The 18,215-nt window shown below is 42.7% G+C and overlaps 1 protein-coding gene across 6 annotated transcripts in view; it reads left to right on the top strand.

Annotated features, from left to right (window-relative positions):
• LOC5510725 (thyroid adenoma-associated protein homolog) overlaps nucleotides 1-16,486 on the top strand; it is a 64,785-nt gene extending 48,299 nt beyond the window's left edge. For 4 of the 6 annotated variants that reach the window (XM_048729854.1, XM_048729856.1, XM_048729857.1 and 1 more), the window contains one exon: nucleotides 750-1,972. In XM_048729854.1, coding sequence (XP_048585811.1) covers nucleotides 750-1,393 — 644 coding nt within the window. In that variant the 3' untranslated portion in view covers nucleotides 1,394-1,972. Of the gene's footprint in view, nucleotides 1-749; nucleotides 1,973-13,181; nucleotides 13,245-13,311; nucleotides 13,883-14,055; nucleotides 14,167-14,494; nucleotides 14,845-15,820 lie in introns of those variants that run through there. The other 2 variants (XR_007312160.1, XM_048729859.1) reach the window with 2 other exon arrangements.
• The last annotated feature ends 1,729 nt before the right edge of the window (nucleotides 16,487-18,215 follow it).

Raw genomic sequence — 18,215 nt, 5'->3', positions numbered from 1 at the left:
CTAATAATAAACCTTTACCTCTCAGGTGATTATTCCCCCGTGATTCCCCGTGTCCTAATAGTAAACCTTTACCTCTCATGTGATTATTCCCCCGTAACCTAATAATAAAATTTTACCTCTCAGGTGATTATTCCCTCGTGCTTCTCCCTGTGCCCTAATAATAAACCTTTACCTCTCAGGTGATTATTCCCCTGTGCCCTAATAATAAACCTTTACCTCTCAGGTGATTATTCCCCCATGCCCTAATAATAAACCTTTACCTCTCAGGTGATTATTCCCCCGTGCCCTAATAATAAACCTTTACCTCTCAGGTGATTATTTCCCTGTGCCCTAATAATAAACCTTTACCTCTCAGGTGGTTATTCCCCTGTGCCCTAATAATAAACCTTCACCTCTCAGGTGATTATTCCCCCGTGCCCTAATAATAAACCTTTACCTATCAGGTGATTATTCCCCACTGCCCTAAATAAAAATTTACCTTTCAAGTGATGATTTCCCCGTGCCCTAATAATAAACCTTTACCTCTCAGATGATTATTCCCCCGTGCCCTAATAATAAACCTTTACCTATCAGGTGATTATTCCCCCCTGCCCTAATAATAAACCTTTACCTCTCAGATGATTATTTCCCCGTGCCCTAATAATAAACCTTTACCTCTCAGATGATTATTCCCCCGTGCCCTATTAGTAAACCTTTACCTCTCAGATGATAATTCCCGCGTGCCCTCATAATAAACCTTTACCTCTCAGGTGATTATTACCCCGTGCTCCCGCCCCTTGCCGTCAGACACGTCTTCCGTCAAATCTGGCACGTGTTCCACATCCGGGATGTAGGACTCTGCCTGCAGTGGTTCATGGGATGGATATCCGGAAGTAAGGCTCACCAGGCCCGTGTATCAGATACATCACCTGATCTTCAAGATCAAATATCTGACGAACTTGATTGCTTGTTTGAAAAGGGCGCACTCAACGCTTACATGGAACCTTCGATGATAGCCGAGACTGCTCTAGAAAGTCTCAAAGAAAATTTACATTTTTCTCCTGGGCTTCAACTCCCAACCAGCCTTTTCCGCGACTCACTAGATTGTTCTATATCTAAACTCGAGGGTATACTCTCTCGTTGTCGCCCGGTAGGCGAGAAGGAGTTTACTCTGTGTTTCACTGCCATGTTGGGTTTAGTGGCCGTGGGACATGTATCAACGGCTTTAAAGGAGGTTCCAGGTCAGTTACCAGGATCACGGTTGTCATGTTTATCTATTGTTGAAGAGGGGGATCTGTTGAACCGTATTCAGCAGGTTTACACACGAATCACGGATCTTCCGCAGTTATTGTATCACGCATTGGTGCAGGCGCGACTGGAAGAAATACGTGACTTATATGGAATTGGACAATAGAGTCATCAGAGCATCAGGGCATGGTCAAATGGTTATTGTGCCTTGAATAACATAACTTGGTTTTGAGAATTTAATTATACTGTAAAATCTTACAATATCTTACTTACTTGACCCTAGTTTGAGGTTGCGGGTTTTATACCATTAAAACACTATAACACTTAGTAGCACTTATTCAAAGCTCCTTGTAGCACACGAAAAGTCGGCTAGAAATTGACCTTGCAAACTTCGCAGTTGAAGAATGGTTGCGGGATTGAAATCCCGTGTGATCCCGAGTTGTGCATTTCGCATAGACGTCTTTCCCATTCTGTGGGACGCGTGTTGTGAACACTACTGGATTCCACTCGTGCAAGTTTGGCACAGGAAACATACAGGGCTGCTCACTAATTACTATATGTGGCGCTGGCCTGGGGCGAATACTCAACTTCTAATTTCTGACAAGAACCGTTACTGATATCATCCGCAAAACCACAAGGTTTATTCTTTTGGAATTCACGGCTAATATTCACTGCAAAATGGTTATACAGCTCAATTCAACGGGTGTATAGTTAATACAAACAATAATAAACAAGTGTACATACGTTCAGGGTGCCAATCCTGGGGATTACAGCGTTCAAACAACAAAAGAATTCAACAACAAATATTCCGAATTTTCACATCATTTCAGTTCAACTCCCTTTTCGCCCCCCGCGGGGCGCCCCAGGCAGAGTCAGGGGCCACAGGAACTCCGCGCGCAGGGAAAGCGTCACAACATCCCGCCCCCCATAAACGATCTGGAAGGCGCATTCATTACATCATCTGTCCTTTTGATCATCTCATCCCTCATCGTTTACCTCCTCGAGCAGGCATATCTTGGTCACAGGCCTTCTCAGTTCGCCCCCATCCACTCGAACTTCAACGTTCCTCACTCTTCCGTCCCTCCCTGAAAGGTGTTCATGACCAGGCCTAGAGGCCATTTTTTTTATCCGTACGTTATCGTCTGCGACAAGAACTAGGTCACCAGCTTGAAGATTCCGCGTCGGAAGGTGCCACTTACGTCTCTCCTGGAGGCTCGGGATATACTCCTTTAGCCATCTTCTCCAATAGTGATGTACTAGTAGTTGTGCTTGGCGCCAACGCTTCTTTCGGTACTTATCCTTCTCATCTGGTTCTTCTACGGGAATATTCGTCGACGGCCGGATATTGAGAAATGGTGTAAGCGCTTCTTCATCGTCGGGACCTGCAGGGTTTTGCTTTAGGGGCCGGGAATTTGCCATACGTTCAGCGTCAGTAAAGACCGTATGAAGCACCTCCTCATCCATAAGGTCTTGACCCATCACGCTCTTTAGACTTCTCTTTACAGTGCGCACCAAACGTTCCCAGACGCCTGACATGTGCGAGTCCGCATTTAGAAAGCGGGTCAGGACGATGAGGAAGTCGTCGGTCTCCAGGGACCTGGCGATCTCCAAATGAACAAAGTTCATGCACACAAATATGCATCCATAGCGCTTTTCGGATACCCTTCCTCTTTCGCGCTTCACATAGAAAGGACCAAAGAAGTCCACTCCCGTAAAGGTGAACGGGGGCTCGTAAGGCTAGACTTTGGCAGCTCAGCCATCTGTTGGGTTAGCTTTGGTGCTCTCTGTTTCCGGCACACAATGCACCTCGTCAGTACTTGCTTAATCGCCACACGTGCGTGTACTACCCAGAATTGCTCTTGCAATGTTGCAAGCACCTGTTCGTGCCCACAATGTCCCTTCCTCTCATTAATGTAACCGGGTCACGTGATGATCCTGGGTAGGATCATTGGATTCATCGCGTCTAGGGAGATAGGCGCTCTCGAAATCCTTCCGCCAACTCTCATCTTCTCTCATTATCGGCTTTAGACATGCCAACGGGCTACTTTCCTGCACTTTACCTTCAGCCTTCACGCTCTTCAGCTCCCCTGGGTACACCTCCTGTTGCACAAGTGCCACGACTTCCCGCTTCGCCGTTTCTATATCTTCGGGAGTGATATGCTTCGGAGTCACTGCAGGGTCTGGGTCCTTCTTACTCATCCTACGTCTTATCCACTGGGTGAACTTCGACAACCAGGCCCAGGCTCTCAGTAGTTTCATCCAGTCAGAATATCGCCCAATCATTTCCGCCAGGGACAGCCTCTGCCAGTTTCCTTCTTCCTCCTTAAGGAAGCTTGGCCCTTGAAGCCACCTATCACTTGTTAGAAATCCTTCAATAGTGAGAACACGACTGCATCATCCGCAGGATTTAGCTTGCCCGGGCAGTGCCTCCACTGATCTGGTCACGTTCGTTCCCGTATCTCAGTGACACGATTCGCCACATAGGTCTGAAACCTCTTCGTCTCATTGCGGATGTAATTCAGTGTTATCATCGAGCCCGTCCAGAACACGACCCTTTCCATATCTAGTTCGAGTTCCTTCCTGATGGCAGTGTCCATCCTTGTCGTTAAGACAGCACTCTTTAACTCTAGTCGGGGAATACTCACAGATTTCAGCGGTGCATTCCTTGACTTGCCAATGACAAATGAACATCGCACTTGACCGCCTGGATAGGCGATCCGCATGTATGATGCGGTTCCATACCCAGTCTCGCTCGCATCACAGAAGTGATGGAGTTCTACAGTGCATCCTTCGGCTTCCTGGGCTGAAACAATGAGCCTGTCAGGGGTTGATCCCAGTTCGACTTCCTCCATAGCTCTTGCATGATTTGTTTCGCATGAAGTATCACAGGCGCAGCCATCCCAAAGGGATCAAACACTGAACTCATGGTCGATAACACACCCCTCATGGTGTCGGGCTTGTGCAGATCCACGAATTTAAAACCAAGCCTGTCTTCTTCAACGTCCCACTTGACACCGAGCGCTCTTTCCACTGGTAGTTTTTCCAGACCAAGATCAACAAAGGACTTTGCCCGTCTTTCGCTAGGGATACTAGCTATGACGTCCCTATTGTTACTTAGAAACTTGGTCAATTTGAAACCACCTCTTTCACAGAGAGCCATCACTTCCGCTGCAAAACGACATGCAGCCTCTGGTGTTCTTACAGACTTTAAGAGATCGTCAACATAGAAATTCTTCGCAACAGAGTCTACAACTTCCGCTTCGAACGCTTCACGATTGTCCTCCGCAGTCTCCCGAAGACATGAGTTAGCAACACACGGAGAGTCCGCTGCACCGAAGGTATGCACTGTCACGAGATACTCGTCCACCTCCTGCTGATCACCATCGCTGCACCAAAGAAAGCGCAGTGCATCTTGATCTTCTTCTCTGACACGCACTTGAAAGAACATCCTTTCAACATCGGCAGCCACTGCAATGGGTTGTTGTCTAAATCTAATCAACACACCTAACAGACTGTTTGTTCTTGTCTTTGCAGCGGCGTCAAATACAATTCTCACACATCCTGGCTTATTCTCACTCGTCACTCCGAAATGTGGTAGATACCAGGTTCTATCTCCGGTCTTGGTTGCTTCTTCTAGTTTTAGCTTGCTTGCATATCCCTTATCGGTGAGCTCCTGCATAGTAGTGCTGTACATTTCCTTGTACGAGGGGTCCTTGTCAAATCTTCTCTTGAGACTGCTGAGTCGTTTCATAGCATTGTCCCGGTTATTGTGGAGTTGCACGTTATCGTTTCTCCAAAGCAACCCCGTCTCGTAGTGACCGTCGACTAATCTTGTCGTCTTTTTCAAAATTTCATCTGCTTGTATATCATCGCTCGCCGACTTTCTTGTCTCGTTCGACCTGGTGCCGAATCCATCCAGGGTCCAGAACCGTTCGACTTGCTCTCTTAGTTCCATTTCACTAGCATACACAAAGTTCACATTCACTTCCCTGTTCTGAGTCATATCTTCTACCGTCCCGGTTATCACCCAGCCAAGGGGTCCGCGTATCCCCTGAAGCTTACTATCAGGAGTGGAGGATTTCCGTACTTCTAAAACCTCGTGTTCAACTGCAACATCCTTTCCGATAAGGATCGAAACTATAGGAATTCCAACGTCACTCAATGCAATGTCCAGCAGGTGAGGGTGTGCACTCCTATCTATATCCTTGGGGAGTAGTTTCTCATTAATATTAAAGCGGTGAGAAACAAGGGCATCCTGTACACTAATGGCCTCTCCAAGACCATCGGTTGGTTCCAGTGAGAAATCTACAATTTCAAACTCTTCATCCTCTTCACGCAATAGGGTGTTAACTGCTACTTTTTATTTCCGGCCTTCTATTCCAAGCCTTTCGGCTACGTCGTGACTAATCATGGTTGCCCGTGAACCATTGTCCAACATCCAGTAAGTTGTAACCGACTGGCCATCTTTAGAACTTATCTTGACTGGGACTACATGGAGTAGCACCATCCTCTGTTTATTGCAAGTTGTAGTAGCATACTGTTCGGTCCCCCTCTGGGTTCCATTTTCTGTTGGTTCTGTACAACCGGCTGTTCGGTCCCAGCCCCTTCACGTTCCTTCCTTCATGACTCGTTATGCAAGAGTTTGTGATGTCGCTTCTCTGCGCGACAGCCACAAAATTCTTCAGACGAACACTTCCACCTGCGGTGACCTGGGGTGAGGCACACATGACACAACTTATGTTCCTTTACTAAGTCCCACCTCCCCTGTGTCTTCAAACTTGCAAACTTCTCACATGCTCCCAATGTATGCTTCCCTGCACAACATAAACACTGGTCAGCGGTATTTGCACTAAATTTGGGGTCAGTCATAAAGGTGGAAGATTGTCTCTTGTTCTGGAACTTAGGAGAGGACCTTTCATTGTCCTGGGGTACCTTTCTTCTGTTTGGCGTGGCATTATCCAAATTACTTTAGGGGTAGGTATTTACAAATCCAGGGTCATTTCTAATAGCCGCCTGGCGCTTAACAAACTTTGCGAGGTCAGACAGATCTGGTGTCCCCCCTTGCTCCCGAATTGAGTACGAGGTGTCCCCCCCCATTTATTTATCAGGTATCCCGGGAGTCTTCCAACAATCTGTCTAAGGGTGTTTAGTGTACTCGCTTCACTGCGATACTGCCCCTTCAGGGTCTTGGCAGCAGCTTCTAGTTGTTCCCCAAAGTTACACAGTCCGACATAGTCATTATTTCCCAGTCTAGGCCCCTTAGTCAAATTGTTAATACATGCCGCAGCAACCGTAGCAGGTTTTCCATATTTTTCCTCAAGTGTACTTATCACAGCTTCATAAGAGCATCCCGTTAACCTTTTTACTACTTCGTACGCCAGCCCAGTCAGGAACTTTGAAAGAAATTCCACCCTTTGAGAATCACTCAAGACCCCGTCCTCTAAGTTATCCCTCACTCGTTCTCTAAAGGCTGGAAATTCACTCGGATCCCCTGAAAACTTCACAGGCTGCATTGCTTAGATTTAGGCACTGCCTAAAACCGGAGCCAGCTGTATTACCCTATTTTCAGCTGTATTACCCCAGTTTAGGGGTATAACCCCCTGAAGAATAGAGCTTCTAGACTAGAATTTCTTTGGAGAATAAAAAAGAGATCCATAATAATAACATTCACCTCAGTCTATATGCTTTAAAAAGACTAAAGTGCTGTATGCTTAATCCCCCCCCCCCCCCCACTTTTTCATACATGTAACTTGTTTGAAATGCACGGTCCAAGCTGGATTTTATTTTATCTCAGCTATTTCTCCCACCGTAATGAAATGCTGGACCTCCTCCCAATCACCACTTCTTTTGCAGCTTAACAAAAAAAATATTTCTGATATTTTAGTTTTATTTATTAACAGTGCTCTGTGTAGCTTCATTTGATAGACAACTGATACTAAACATATATTTCCTATTTTACATTTCTATAATCAAATAATCTAACATATATGCCTTGTCATGTACAGCATTATTCAGTTTTTTTGTTGAGTACAGCTTAGAAGGTCAAGAGACTTCAGCAGATGTTTGCGGCAAGAGAGCCCAACATTTTGCACCCAAAAATACCTATGTAAATTTTTCAGCCATTTTTAAAACACAGTACAGGTACAGGTTCCAAATTGCTGAAAGATGCAACTACTAATCTTCGTGAATACAAATATTTCAATTCACTATCCTTTTCCTACTTCAGTCTAACAGCACAGTTATATCATTCTTAAATGTTAACCTCCCAGTTAAAACCCCAGACAAAGTTAGCATAGATAAGAAAAGAGAAATCACATTTGACAGCATCCATTAAGGAGGAGGAGGGCTCCTCCTAAAATAATCAGATGGGGTTGTTTGTCCTATCTTAAGGGTAAGAAATTATGCTAACTGCTTTTCCTTAGGAAGTGTTCAAAATGCTTAGAGAAAGAAATTTCTTGACCGCACCTAATGTGCTACCTTAAGGGGGTAGGAATTACTGACCACACCCAAAGTGTTATCCCTTAGGGTTGAGATCGGTCATCCCCTTCTGTTTTTATGGGAGTCTCTTTGGGTAAATGGGAATGGTAATCAGCAATTTTACCCAATAACAGATATGGCGAAGACGCAGAAATGTAGGTTCAGAAATGTAGGGCAATGTGTGCCAATAAATAGCAAATGAATTCTCAATTAAATAAGGTTAATGTTACATAGTTTTATTAACATAACTGTGTATATATGAGTCGTCAAGGTCGTTCTTACCTGAGCTATATAGATAAGTCTTGATTTGTAGATGTATTTTTCTTATTTGTATTGAGGAAAAGTTTCTTTTACGATTATAACAGAACTGGGAAGCCGTTTTAGTGCGCGCCTAAATACCATTCAATCAGCGTTCAAGAAATTGATCTCTCAGCCAATTAAAAACACAGTGGAAGCAAGATGATTGAATAGTGACACCGGGAAAATCAGAGAAGTTGTAAAATGACGAAAATCGTTTTGTTTGAGGATTATTATCAGAAATATTTGCAAACAAGAATAATTATACTTAAAAGGAATATGACAGGAGTTACGTTTTGATTTATATACTCTATTCACACTATTTTGAATTGAAGTTTTCGTCCGGAACTCACCTTGACTGTCCATGTTGTTTGCCTTGTGGTGTTCGTTCGTTTAGGAGAACAATTCCGTATTTTAGCTATCATAAATAATTTTTTTTCTTTTTTGATTTTGGCTCTGTAACATCATAATGTGAATAGTAGTGAAGAGCCTCGACAATTCCCTGATAAATGCTGCTGGTTTTGTAGCCTTTTCCTTAAACTATAAAGTTTTCAACCACCACACCAGGTGAAGAAGTCGAGCCGATATTCAAAGCTTGTAAGAACAAAGCAGTAGACAGATGTATCCTTCAAATTCTTATTTTCATACGGCCATTTGACTGGATAATTAGTTGCATTTTTTCTATTAAACTCTTTTTTCGTCAATTCTTCCCTGCCAGCTTGTGTCCCGTTGATCGTTTGATGTCGAAAGTCAGAATAGGCTTATTCCCCCCCCCCCCCATCCCCCAGTTCCTGTCGGAGCCAGTCTGTCATTGGTTTAGAGTGATCAATGAATTAGCTGGCCTGGTTGCATGAGCTGGTCACGTGAGTGGTACAGCCAGCTGACAGCGTGTGACATGACGTCATTGACCACAAATTTTAAGTCGTCTAGACCAATTTCTATACATATGGAGCTCCGCGCGCGGCCTGCGGCCGCGCTGGCTCCGCTACTAATCTTTAACATGACAGTTTCTGGATCATGAGATGTCTTTGCATTCCCCTGTGTACTAGCCATATCCATTACCCTCCCCCTTAGGTTCCTAGGGGTGGGGGTAGCCTCTTTATTGTGGCTAACTTTGACTGTTATTTTTTCTTCTTTGGGAAGTAAAACATCATGAAAGGGGTGTTCACTCTTCACAACACTCACATCACTTGTCAACTTGCTCTTTATAGCTGAGGGGTGAAAGAAGATGGACACCTCCCTTGACTTCCAAGTTGTCAACACTAGGAACTACTGAGTCCTTCCCATTGTACTCAGCCCCCCTTTCAACCATTTCCATCTTACTTTAATTCACATTCCCTCCTTCTCTCAAGTTCCAATTCCATCTTCTTCCATACTCCATTTGCATCATGGCTAGATCTTGCTCATGTTCCAATTCTCAATAACACAAGGTTTATTCTTTTGGGATTCACGGCTAATATTCACTGCAAAGTGGTTATACAACTCAATTAAACGGGTGTATAGTTAATACAAACAATAATAAACAAGTGTACATACGTTCAGGGTGCCAATCCGGGGGGATTACAGCGTTCAAACAACAAAAGAATTCAACAACAAATAATCCGAACTTTTCACATCAACTCAGTTCAACTCCCTTTTCGCCCCCTGCGAACCCTGCCCCCTACAACAAATCAAGTCGATTCCCATGCATTTGCATTGAATACGGCTCATGGATAATACGACCTTTGAACTTAGCCTGACAAACTTTTTTTTCCAAGCCATGTTAACACAAAATACTCTTTAACTCTTAAAAAACCGCTCATTTCCTAAATTCAGCTTCAATACACTGAACTGAAAGCATTGCAAGCCTAGTTGTATTGTATGTCGCCGATTTTGCTTAATCTCAACGCAAGCGTACGTAATTGTATTTACGCTTTATCTATTCTCGTACTAACACTTAGTTAGTTCTTGAATAGCCTCTTTGGACATATTCTAATTTCGCTAAGCTGGAATAACTTCTCTGGCAAAACTTTCCGTGCAATGAAAGGATTTTTTAGTTGGATGGCTCCAGCGATACGAAGTGAAAATTCGAATCAACTCTGTATTTAACAATAGGACCAACTGAAACTGTGCTTCTGTATTCTTTTATGAGGGGGAAACAATCTTGTTTTCGCGACTTGTTTGTTTTCTCTCGCTTTTGGTGGGTTATTTCGTTACCGCCCGGTCAGATATTATTTAGAGCATTTCCTGCTGATCGAGATCATCGTTCCTTCTTGGTTTGTTTGCTTTTCCCTGCGAATTAAGGGGTGCTCGAAGGTAATCTAGATATATAATATCCAGGCGCCCGTATCTCGAAACACTCGAGAATTCTCGGGCCCGAAAACTTAATTTTGCATTTTTGTTCAAAATTTCGCATGTTTTCATTTTGGAGAACCGCTTTCATGTTTTAGAACAGTTTGAACTTCCACTAGTTCGTATTTCAAATGATTATGTTCAATAGGGCTATTTTTCGAAGTTTTGCTGAAGCCAAAAAGTTAACCGAAAAGCCTCGGGTGACTGCGAGGTCCCGAGAACTTTCTTAATATTTACGCCTTTCAATTTCGGGCCCGAGAAATTCGGGAAAGATCAAAATCTATAAAACCAAAAAGAGGATTATCCTTCACATGAATCTTTGTGGTAAAATACGATGTTTGACGATATTTCAACACATTTAGATACCATAAATTTTATAGGAATTATCCAGCTTTTCCAATTTAAGGAATAAAGCGTTTTCGGGCCCGAGAATTCTCGGGTGTTACAAGAAACGAGCCCCCTCAGTCCCGTATCTATATAATAATTAGGGTCTTAGAGCAACAATCTCATTTCAGCAACGCAATAAAGAACATAAGAGTTTGAAAAACACCTGCCAGCACTAGACGTATCCCTTCAACTGCATTCAAAACCGTCACTTTTGTAACCAAACAGCATTTTTAAAGAAAAGATTTTCATCGATAATCCTTTCATCTTTTGCGTCTGTAACTGACTTGTTTTGCTGCTCGAGTTTTTCGATAGTTATCGGTTACTTTTTTTGGCTTTTGTTTTGTCTTGCTTATGATCGCTGCGGTTAGCTCTTGATACGCTGCGTTCTCACCTGCTCCCCATGCTGGTAGTCAAAGGTAACATTGATTAGAAGTCATGTCATTAATTGGAGATCAGCTATCTTCAACTGCTCCTCACAGAATTCGCTGGACTTATAGCATTCGCTGAAGGTTTTCGTTGCAGCTCTAATGACGATTAGTTTGAGTAGTAAAAACGCTTTAACCGAGTAGATATGTGCGGAAACAGCCTCAGACTCAAGAACACGAACGCTTTCAACCTGCTATGTATGATAAATGGCGGTTAATATTTCAGACTGATAACCTTGCGTTGGAAATCCCTGGTAAATATCAAAAGCAGAAACTTCTCCGATACAAGCACGGGACCCAAGTTATGAATTGTCGCTTAAGACATAATATACTTTGACATTATTCGAAACGAAAAGGTGTTTCAGGGATAAGAAAAATGAATCAGTCTCTTAGTATCGAAAGGCAGTTGCGAGAACAATACAAGATCATGGCGTCAAGAAGCGACAGTTTGCGTATCGCACAAGTTCTTATTTGGTGCGTACTCTGTTTAGGTTCGCTTCTTGGCAATCTAGCCACAATAATCATAATACTCAGAAATCGTCGGCTTCGGACATCGACCAACATGTTCGTCGCTTCCCTGGCCGTCTCCGACTTCGGGATCACCGCTTTGAACGCTTTGCCGTTCGGCACGCCGTCCTTGTGGCTTGGGAGTTGGCCATTTGCGGATATTGCCTGTCAGTACATGGGCTACTCAGGGCTTTGTGCCACTGCGGCATCCGTGCAAACTCTAGCGTGGACCGCCGTCAATAGATTCTACCGCGTAGTGAAACCTAGCAAGTACAACTCCGTTTTCAGTAAACGGCGCACTGCAAAATACATCGTCTCAGTATGGATGTTGGCTTCAGTGTCATCCGTGCCTTACTTTGCAGGTGGGGATAAGTTCATTTTCCAGCCCGCGAAATTCTTATGCTTTTTCACACTGGAACGACCTCTCCCGAATGTCGTGTCTCTGGTTGGCGCCATTTGCGTGCCAGGAGCGATCGTTTGCTATTGCTATTCTCGAGTGTTTATTGCGGTGAGGAAACACAAGGCGAGTATTACCCGCTCAAGGACTTCCATCAGCGCGGAGGACATCAAGATTACAAAGACCCTCGTAGCTATAGTGTGTGCGTACGTCTGTTGCTGGTTCCCAGTGCTTGTTATCGATGTCACTGATCTGTTGAGCGGGAAATGGGGAAAAGCCGCCTGGGTATATTATGTGTACGGAATCCTAGCCATTTCAAGCAGCGCAGCTAGCCCGGCAATTTACGCTATTTTCAACCCGGTATTTCGTCGCGGATATCTGAGACTCTTTAATGGGTTTTATTCATCGAACAGCGTCCTAGATATTAGTATAAACCGCAAGGTAACTACAACGGCGAACCACGCGTAACTACTGAAATTAACAAGACGAAAAGTTAGTAGCCTAAAGGTATTAAGGTGGTAGCCTAGGGTATTGTTAGGCTGTTCTCGGTTTGATATTTCTTCTCACGCATATCACAATCTTAAGAAATGACGATATAGATTAAAGAAGATTAGCACAATAACTTTTGAAATTAAGATTACATAAGTATTCTTTAGTATTCTTTTTTTAACGAAACTTTGTTTTCGTTATTTGTATTATTGTTTTTAAATAAAAGGTGCTTTTCAGTCAGAGAGATTTCCCCGTTTTTTTTTTTTTTTTTTTTTGTTATTTGTTACATGTAAACATCTCAAAAATATTTGATTAAATGTTTGAACTAGCTTATATAATGTCTTGGCAAAAATTCATAATTCTTCACAATATTCCAATAAAGGAAAAAGTGCGAAAAATTTGTGCAAATTGATATGTCAATTTCTTAAGTAAACGTAATTCTTAAAATCTATAAAGATACAGTAGTTCTCTTGAATTTTCTTGTTGTTTTGGACTTTTTTAGTTATTTACGCTTTGGACAAAATCAGCGAATAAAAATTCGATCTGCTGTTAATAATTTTAGTTAGTATTGTGTTAGTGACTGCTTCATGTCCCTTATCCCCCTTGAGCGGGAGTTATTTTTACGTTTACGTTTTGCCATTCAGTGTTGGCAGTATTCAATACAGCTGGCCCTTAAACCAGGTCAGAGGTAAGTTCACTTTTTCCAGCCTCTCTGTTTTCCATGTTTTGGCCTCGACCTAATAATATTTATTCTCGCCGTGGCCGATTTGCTAGGGACAGTGTTCGATGTGCGATATTGGCTTTCCTTTCTTCGTTGGTTCCGCAGATGTATGAAAGCCTGGCTATGGTAAGCATCTCGCCCACCTGATACTCACTAGTTCAAGCTTGGGTTTCAAATAATGATAACGTTGTACGTAACACAGTCCATTAAAAGGGGCTTACCTACAATGTATTGCTTTCACAACCATTTTCAATGCCAACAAATATCAGGACGTCTCAAATTCTTAGAAGCCTGTAATGGAGGTTTGTACAATTAGACTGGGAGTAGAACATCTCGGAAAGCCGTAAAAACGCTTTGAAATGACTTAAGGATGATCGATTAACGCAATAACAACGAAATGCATTGAAGGAAAGATGGTTTCATCCTAGCTAGAGCATCCTCTGACCAGGCTTGCACCTACCATTTCTTGTTCTTAGGGTAATTCATCAGAGGAAGTGACATATCTAGATCTTGTTAAAGCCATGAGTGCGGTTGATGCGAGTCTCGATGTGCGCCTTCAGACTGCTGAAGCTTTTTCCCGCGGTGTATCAAGATTATTGCTGCTCGATCCGCAGAATAAGCTAGGTTAGTATATACTGATTACATAGTCAGTACCGGGCAAACTAGTTTTTGGTAAGTAGTCTGAAGCTGGTTGTATTTGAGTAGAAGCCACCTTTCTCGTGTGTTTAATTTGTTGCAAGATAGGGGAAGGACCATGACTGTTGCTCCTTTATTCTCCTACTCATTATTTCTAACAGGCCGTACCCCATTGGAATTCTGGGACGTCGTTGTATTCCTTCTCCATGATGATGATCCTGGCGTCAAAGAGGCCTTGGCGGAAGTGACGTCACTACTCTACCTTCGAGGGGGTTAGTGCTGCGCAACACTGATTTATAAGATTGGATTTATGATACTGTTGTTGCTGTCACTCCTTTCTTGGAGTTTGTTTGATTATGGTTATAAGTTAGCTTATTGTTGTGATAGTAGAATATTAACATGTAATGAAGTAATGAAGCAGTCCAGGGTGCTACAGGATTGAAGAATTTTTTCATTGTCTCTTGAAGTAATTGTAAGAATACCTGAGGAAGTGGGATTGGAAGACGTTTTTAGATGTGGTGTTTATGGTCGATGAAATGTCATTTTAGTTTCCCCCTAGCTTCCGTTCTATAGAAAATAATATCTCTATATCTTTACCAGGTGATTATTCCTCCGTGCTTCCCCCGTGCCCTAATAATAAACCTTTAACTCTCAGGTGATTATTCCCCCGTGCCCTGATAATAAACCTTTACCTCCCCCGTGCCCAATAGTAAACCTTTACCTCTCAGGTGATATTCCCCCGTGCTTCCCTCGTGCCCTAATAATAAACCTTTAACTCTCAGGTGATTATTCCCCCGTGCTTTCCCTGTGCCCTGATAATAAACCTTTACCTCTCAAGTGATTATTCCCCCGTGCCCTAATAATAAACCTTTAACTATCAGGTGATTATTCCTCCGTGCCCTAATAATAAACCTTTTCCTTTCAGGTGATTATTCCCCCCTGTTTCCTTTGTTCCATAATAATAAACCTTTACCTCTCAGGTGATTATTCCCCGTGCTTCCCCCGTGCTCTAATAATAAACCTTTACCTCTCAGGTGATATTCCCCCAAGGTTTTACCAGTGCCCTAATAGTAAACCTTTACCTCTCAGGTGATTATTCCCCCGTGCCCTAATAATAAAACTTTACCTCAAAGGTGATTATTCCCTCGTGCTTCCTCCGTGCCGTAATAATAAACCTTTACCTCTCAGGTGATATTCCGCTTTGCTTCCCCCGTGCCCTAAAAATAAACCTTTACCTCTCAGGTGATTATTCCCCCGTGCCCTAATAATAAACCTTTACCTATCAGGTGATTATTCCCCCGTGCCCTAATAATAAACCTTGACCTCTCAGGTGATTATTGCCCCGTACCCTAATAATAAACCTTTATCTCTCAAGTAATTATTCCCCCGTGCCCATTTAACAAACCTTCACCTCTCAGGTGATTATTCCCCTGTGCCCTCATAATAAACCTTTACCTCTCAGGTGATTATTCCCCCGTGCTTCCGCCCCTTGCCGTCAGACACGTCTTCCGCTAAATCTGGCACGTGTTCCACATCCGGGATGTAGGACTCTGCCTGCAGTGGTTCATGGGATGGATATCCGGAAGTAAGGCTCACCACGCCCGTGTATCAGATACATCACCTGATCTTCAAGATCAAATATCTGACGAACTTGATCGCTTGTTTGAAAAGGGCGCACTCAACGCTTACATGGAGCCTTCGATGATAGCCGAGACTGCTCTAGAAAGTCTCAAAGAAAATTTACATTTTTCTCCTGGGCTTCATCCCCCAACTAGCCTTTTCCGCGACTCACTAGATTGTTCCATATCTAAACTCGAGTGTATACTCTCTCGTTGTTGCCCGGTAGGCGAGGAGGAGTTTACTCTGTGTTTCACTGCCATGTTGGGTTTAGTGGCAGTGTGACATGTATCAACGGCTTTAAAGTAGGTTCCAGGCCAGTTACCAGGATCACGGTTGTCAGTTTATCTATTGTTGAAGAGGGGGGTCGGTTGAACCGTATTCAGCAGGTTTACACACGAATCACGGATCTTCCGCAGTTATTGTCTCACGCATTGGTGCAGGCGCGACTGGAAGAAATACGTGACTTATATGGAATTGGACAGTAGAGTCATCAGAGCATCAGGGCATGGTCAAATGGTTATTGTGCCTTGAATAACATAACTTGTTTTAGAGAATTTAATTATACTTTAAAATCTTACAATATCTTACTTACTTGACCCTAGTTTGAGGTTGCCGGTTTTATACAGTTTAATAGTAGGCAATAACACTTAGTAGCACCTTGTAGCACCCGAAAAGTCGGCTAGAAATTGACCTCGCAAATTTCGCAGTTGAAAAATGGTTGCGGGATTGAAATCCCGTGTGATCCGAGTTGTGCATTTCGCATAGACGTCTTTCCCATTCTGTGGGACGCGTGTTGTGAACACTACTGGATTCCACTCGTGCAAGTTTGGCACAGGAAACGTTCAGGGCTGCTCACTGATTACCATATGTGGCGCTGGCCTGGGGCGAATACTCAACTTCTAATTTCTGACAAGAACTAGACCCCTCACCATGTAACGATAAACAAATGTGCTAGGATATAAAATCAATCAAGTCGATTGTTTCATCTTTATTTCCATGCATTTGCATTGAATACGGCTCATGGATAATACGACGTTTGAACTTAGCCTGACAAACTTTTTTCTCCAAGCCATTTAAACACAAAAAATTCTTCAACTCTTAAAAATCGCTGATTTCATAAATTCAGCTTCAAAACACTGAACTGAAAGCATTGCAAGCCTTGTTGTATTGTATGTCGCCGATTTTGCTAAATCTCTACGCAAGCGTACGTAATTGTATTTACGCTTTTTTTTTCCTCGTACTAACACTTCAAAAGCCCCAGTGTTAGTTCTTGAATAGCCTCTTTGGACATATTCTAATTTGGCTAAGCTGGAATAACTTCTCTGGCAAAACTTTCCGTGCAATGAAAGTATTTTTTAGTTGGATGGCTCCAGCGATATGAAGCGAAAACTCGAATCAACTCTGTATTTAACAATGGGACCAACTGAAACTGTGCTTCTGTATTCTTTTATGAGGGGGGAACAATCTTGTTTTCGCGACTTGTTTGTTTTCTCTCGCTTTTGGTGGGTAATTTCGTTACCGCCCGGTCAGATATTATTTGGAGCATTTCCTGCTGATCGAGATCATCGTTCCTTTTTGGTTTGTTTGCTTTTCCCTGCGAATTAAGGGTGCTCGAAGGTAATCTAGATATATAATATCCAGACGTTCGTTTCTAGAAACACTCGAGAATTCTCGGGCCCGAAAACTTAATTTTGCATTTTTGTTCAAAATTTCGCATGTTTTCATTTTGGAGAACCGCTTTCATGTTTTCGAACAGTTCGAACTTCCACTAGTTCGTATTTCAAATGATTATGTTCAATAGGGCTATTTTCGAAGTTTTGCTGAAGCCAAAAAGTTAACCGAAAAGTCTCGGGTGACTGCGAGGTCCCGAGAACTTTCTTAATATTTACGCCTTTCAATTTCGAGCCCGAGAAATTCGGGAAAGATCAAAATCTATAAAACCAAAAAGAGGATTATCCTTCACATGAATCTTTGTTTGACGATATTTCAACACATTTAGATACCATGAATTTTATAGGAATTATCCAGCTTTTCCAATTTAAAGAATAAAGCGTTTTCGGGCCCGAGAATTCTCGGGTGTTACGAGAAACAAGCTCCCTCAGTCCCGTATCTATATAATAATTAGGGTCTTAGAGCAACAATCTCATTTCAGCAACGCAATAAAGAACATAAGAGTTTGAAAAACACCTGCCAGCACTAGACGTATCCCTTCAACTGCATTCAAAACCGTCACTTTTGTAACCAAACAGCATTTTTAAAGAAAAGATTTTCATCGATAATCCTTTCATCTTTTGCGTCTGTAACTGACTTGTTTTGCTGCTCGAGTTTTTCGATACTTATCGGTTACTTTTTCGGCTTTTGTTTCGTCTTTAAATCTTGTGATCGCTGTGGTTAGCTCTTGATACGCTGCGTTCTCACCTGCTCCCCATGCTGGTAGTAAAAGGTAACATTGATTAGAAGTCATGTCATTAATTGGAGATCAGCTATCTTCAACTGCTCCTCACAGAATTCGCTGGACTTATAGCATTTGCTGAAGGTTTTCGTTGCAGCTCTAATGACGATTAGTTTGAGTAGTAAAAACGCTTTAACCGAGTGGATATGTGCGGAAACAACCTCAGACTCAAGAACACGAACGCTTTCATCCTGCTATGAATTATAAATGGCGGTTAATATTTCAGACTGATAACCTTGCGTAGGAAAT

Source organism: Nematostella vectensis, chromosome 7 (genome assembly GCF_932526225.1).
Source record: "Nematostella vectensis chromosome 7, jaNemVect1.1, whole genome shotgun sequence".
NCBI classification, from domain to species: Eukaryota; Metazoa; Cnidaria; class Anthozoa; order Actiniaria; family Edwardsiidae; genus Nematostella; species Nematostella vectensis.
The sequence above is the reverse complement of the archived record's forward strand: the minus strand, read 5'-3'. Positions and strand labels throughout refer to the sequence as shown.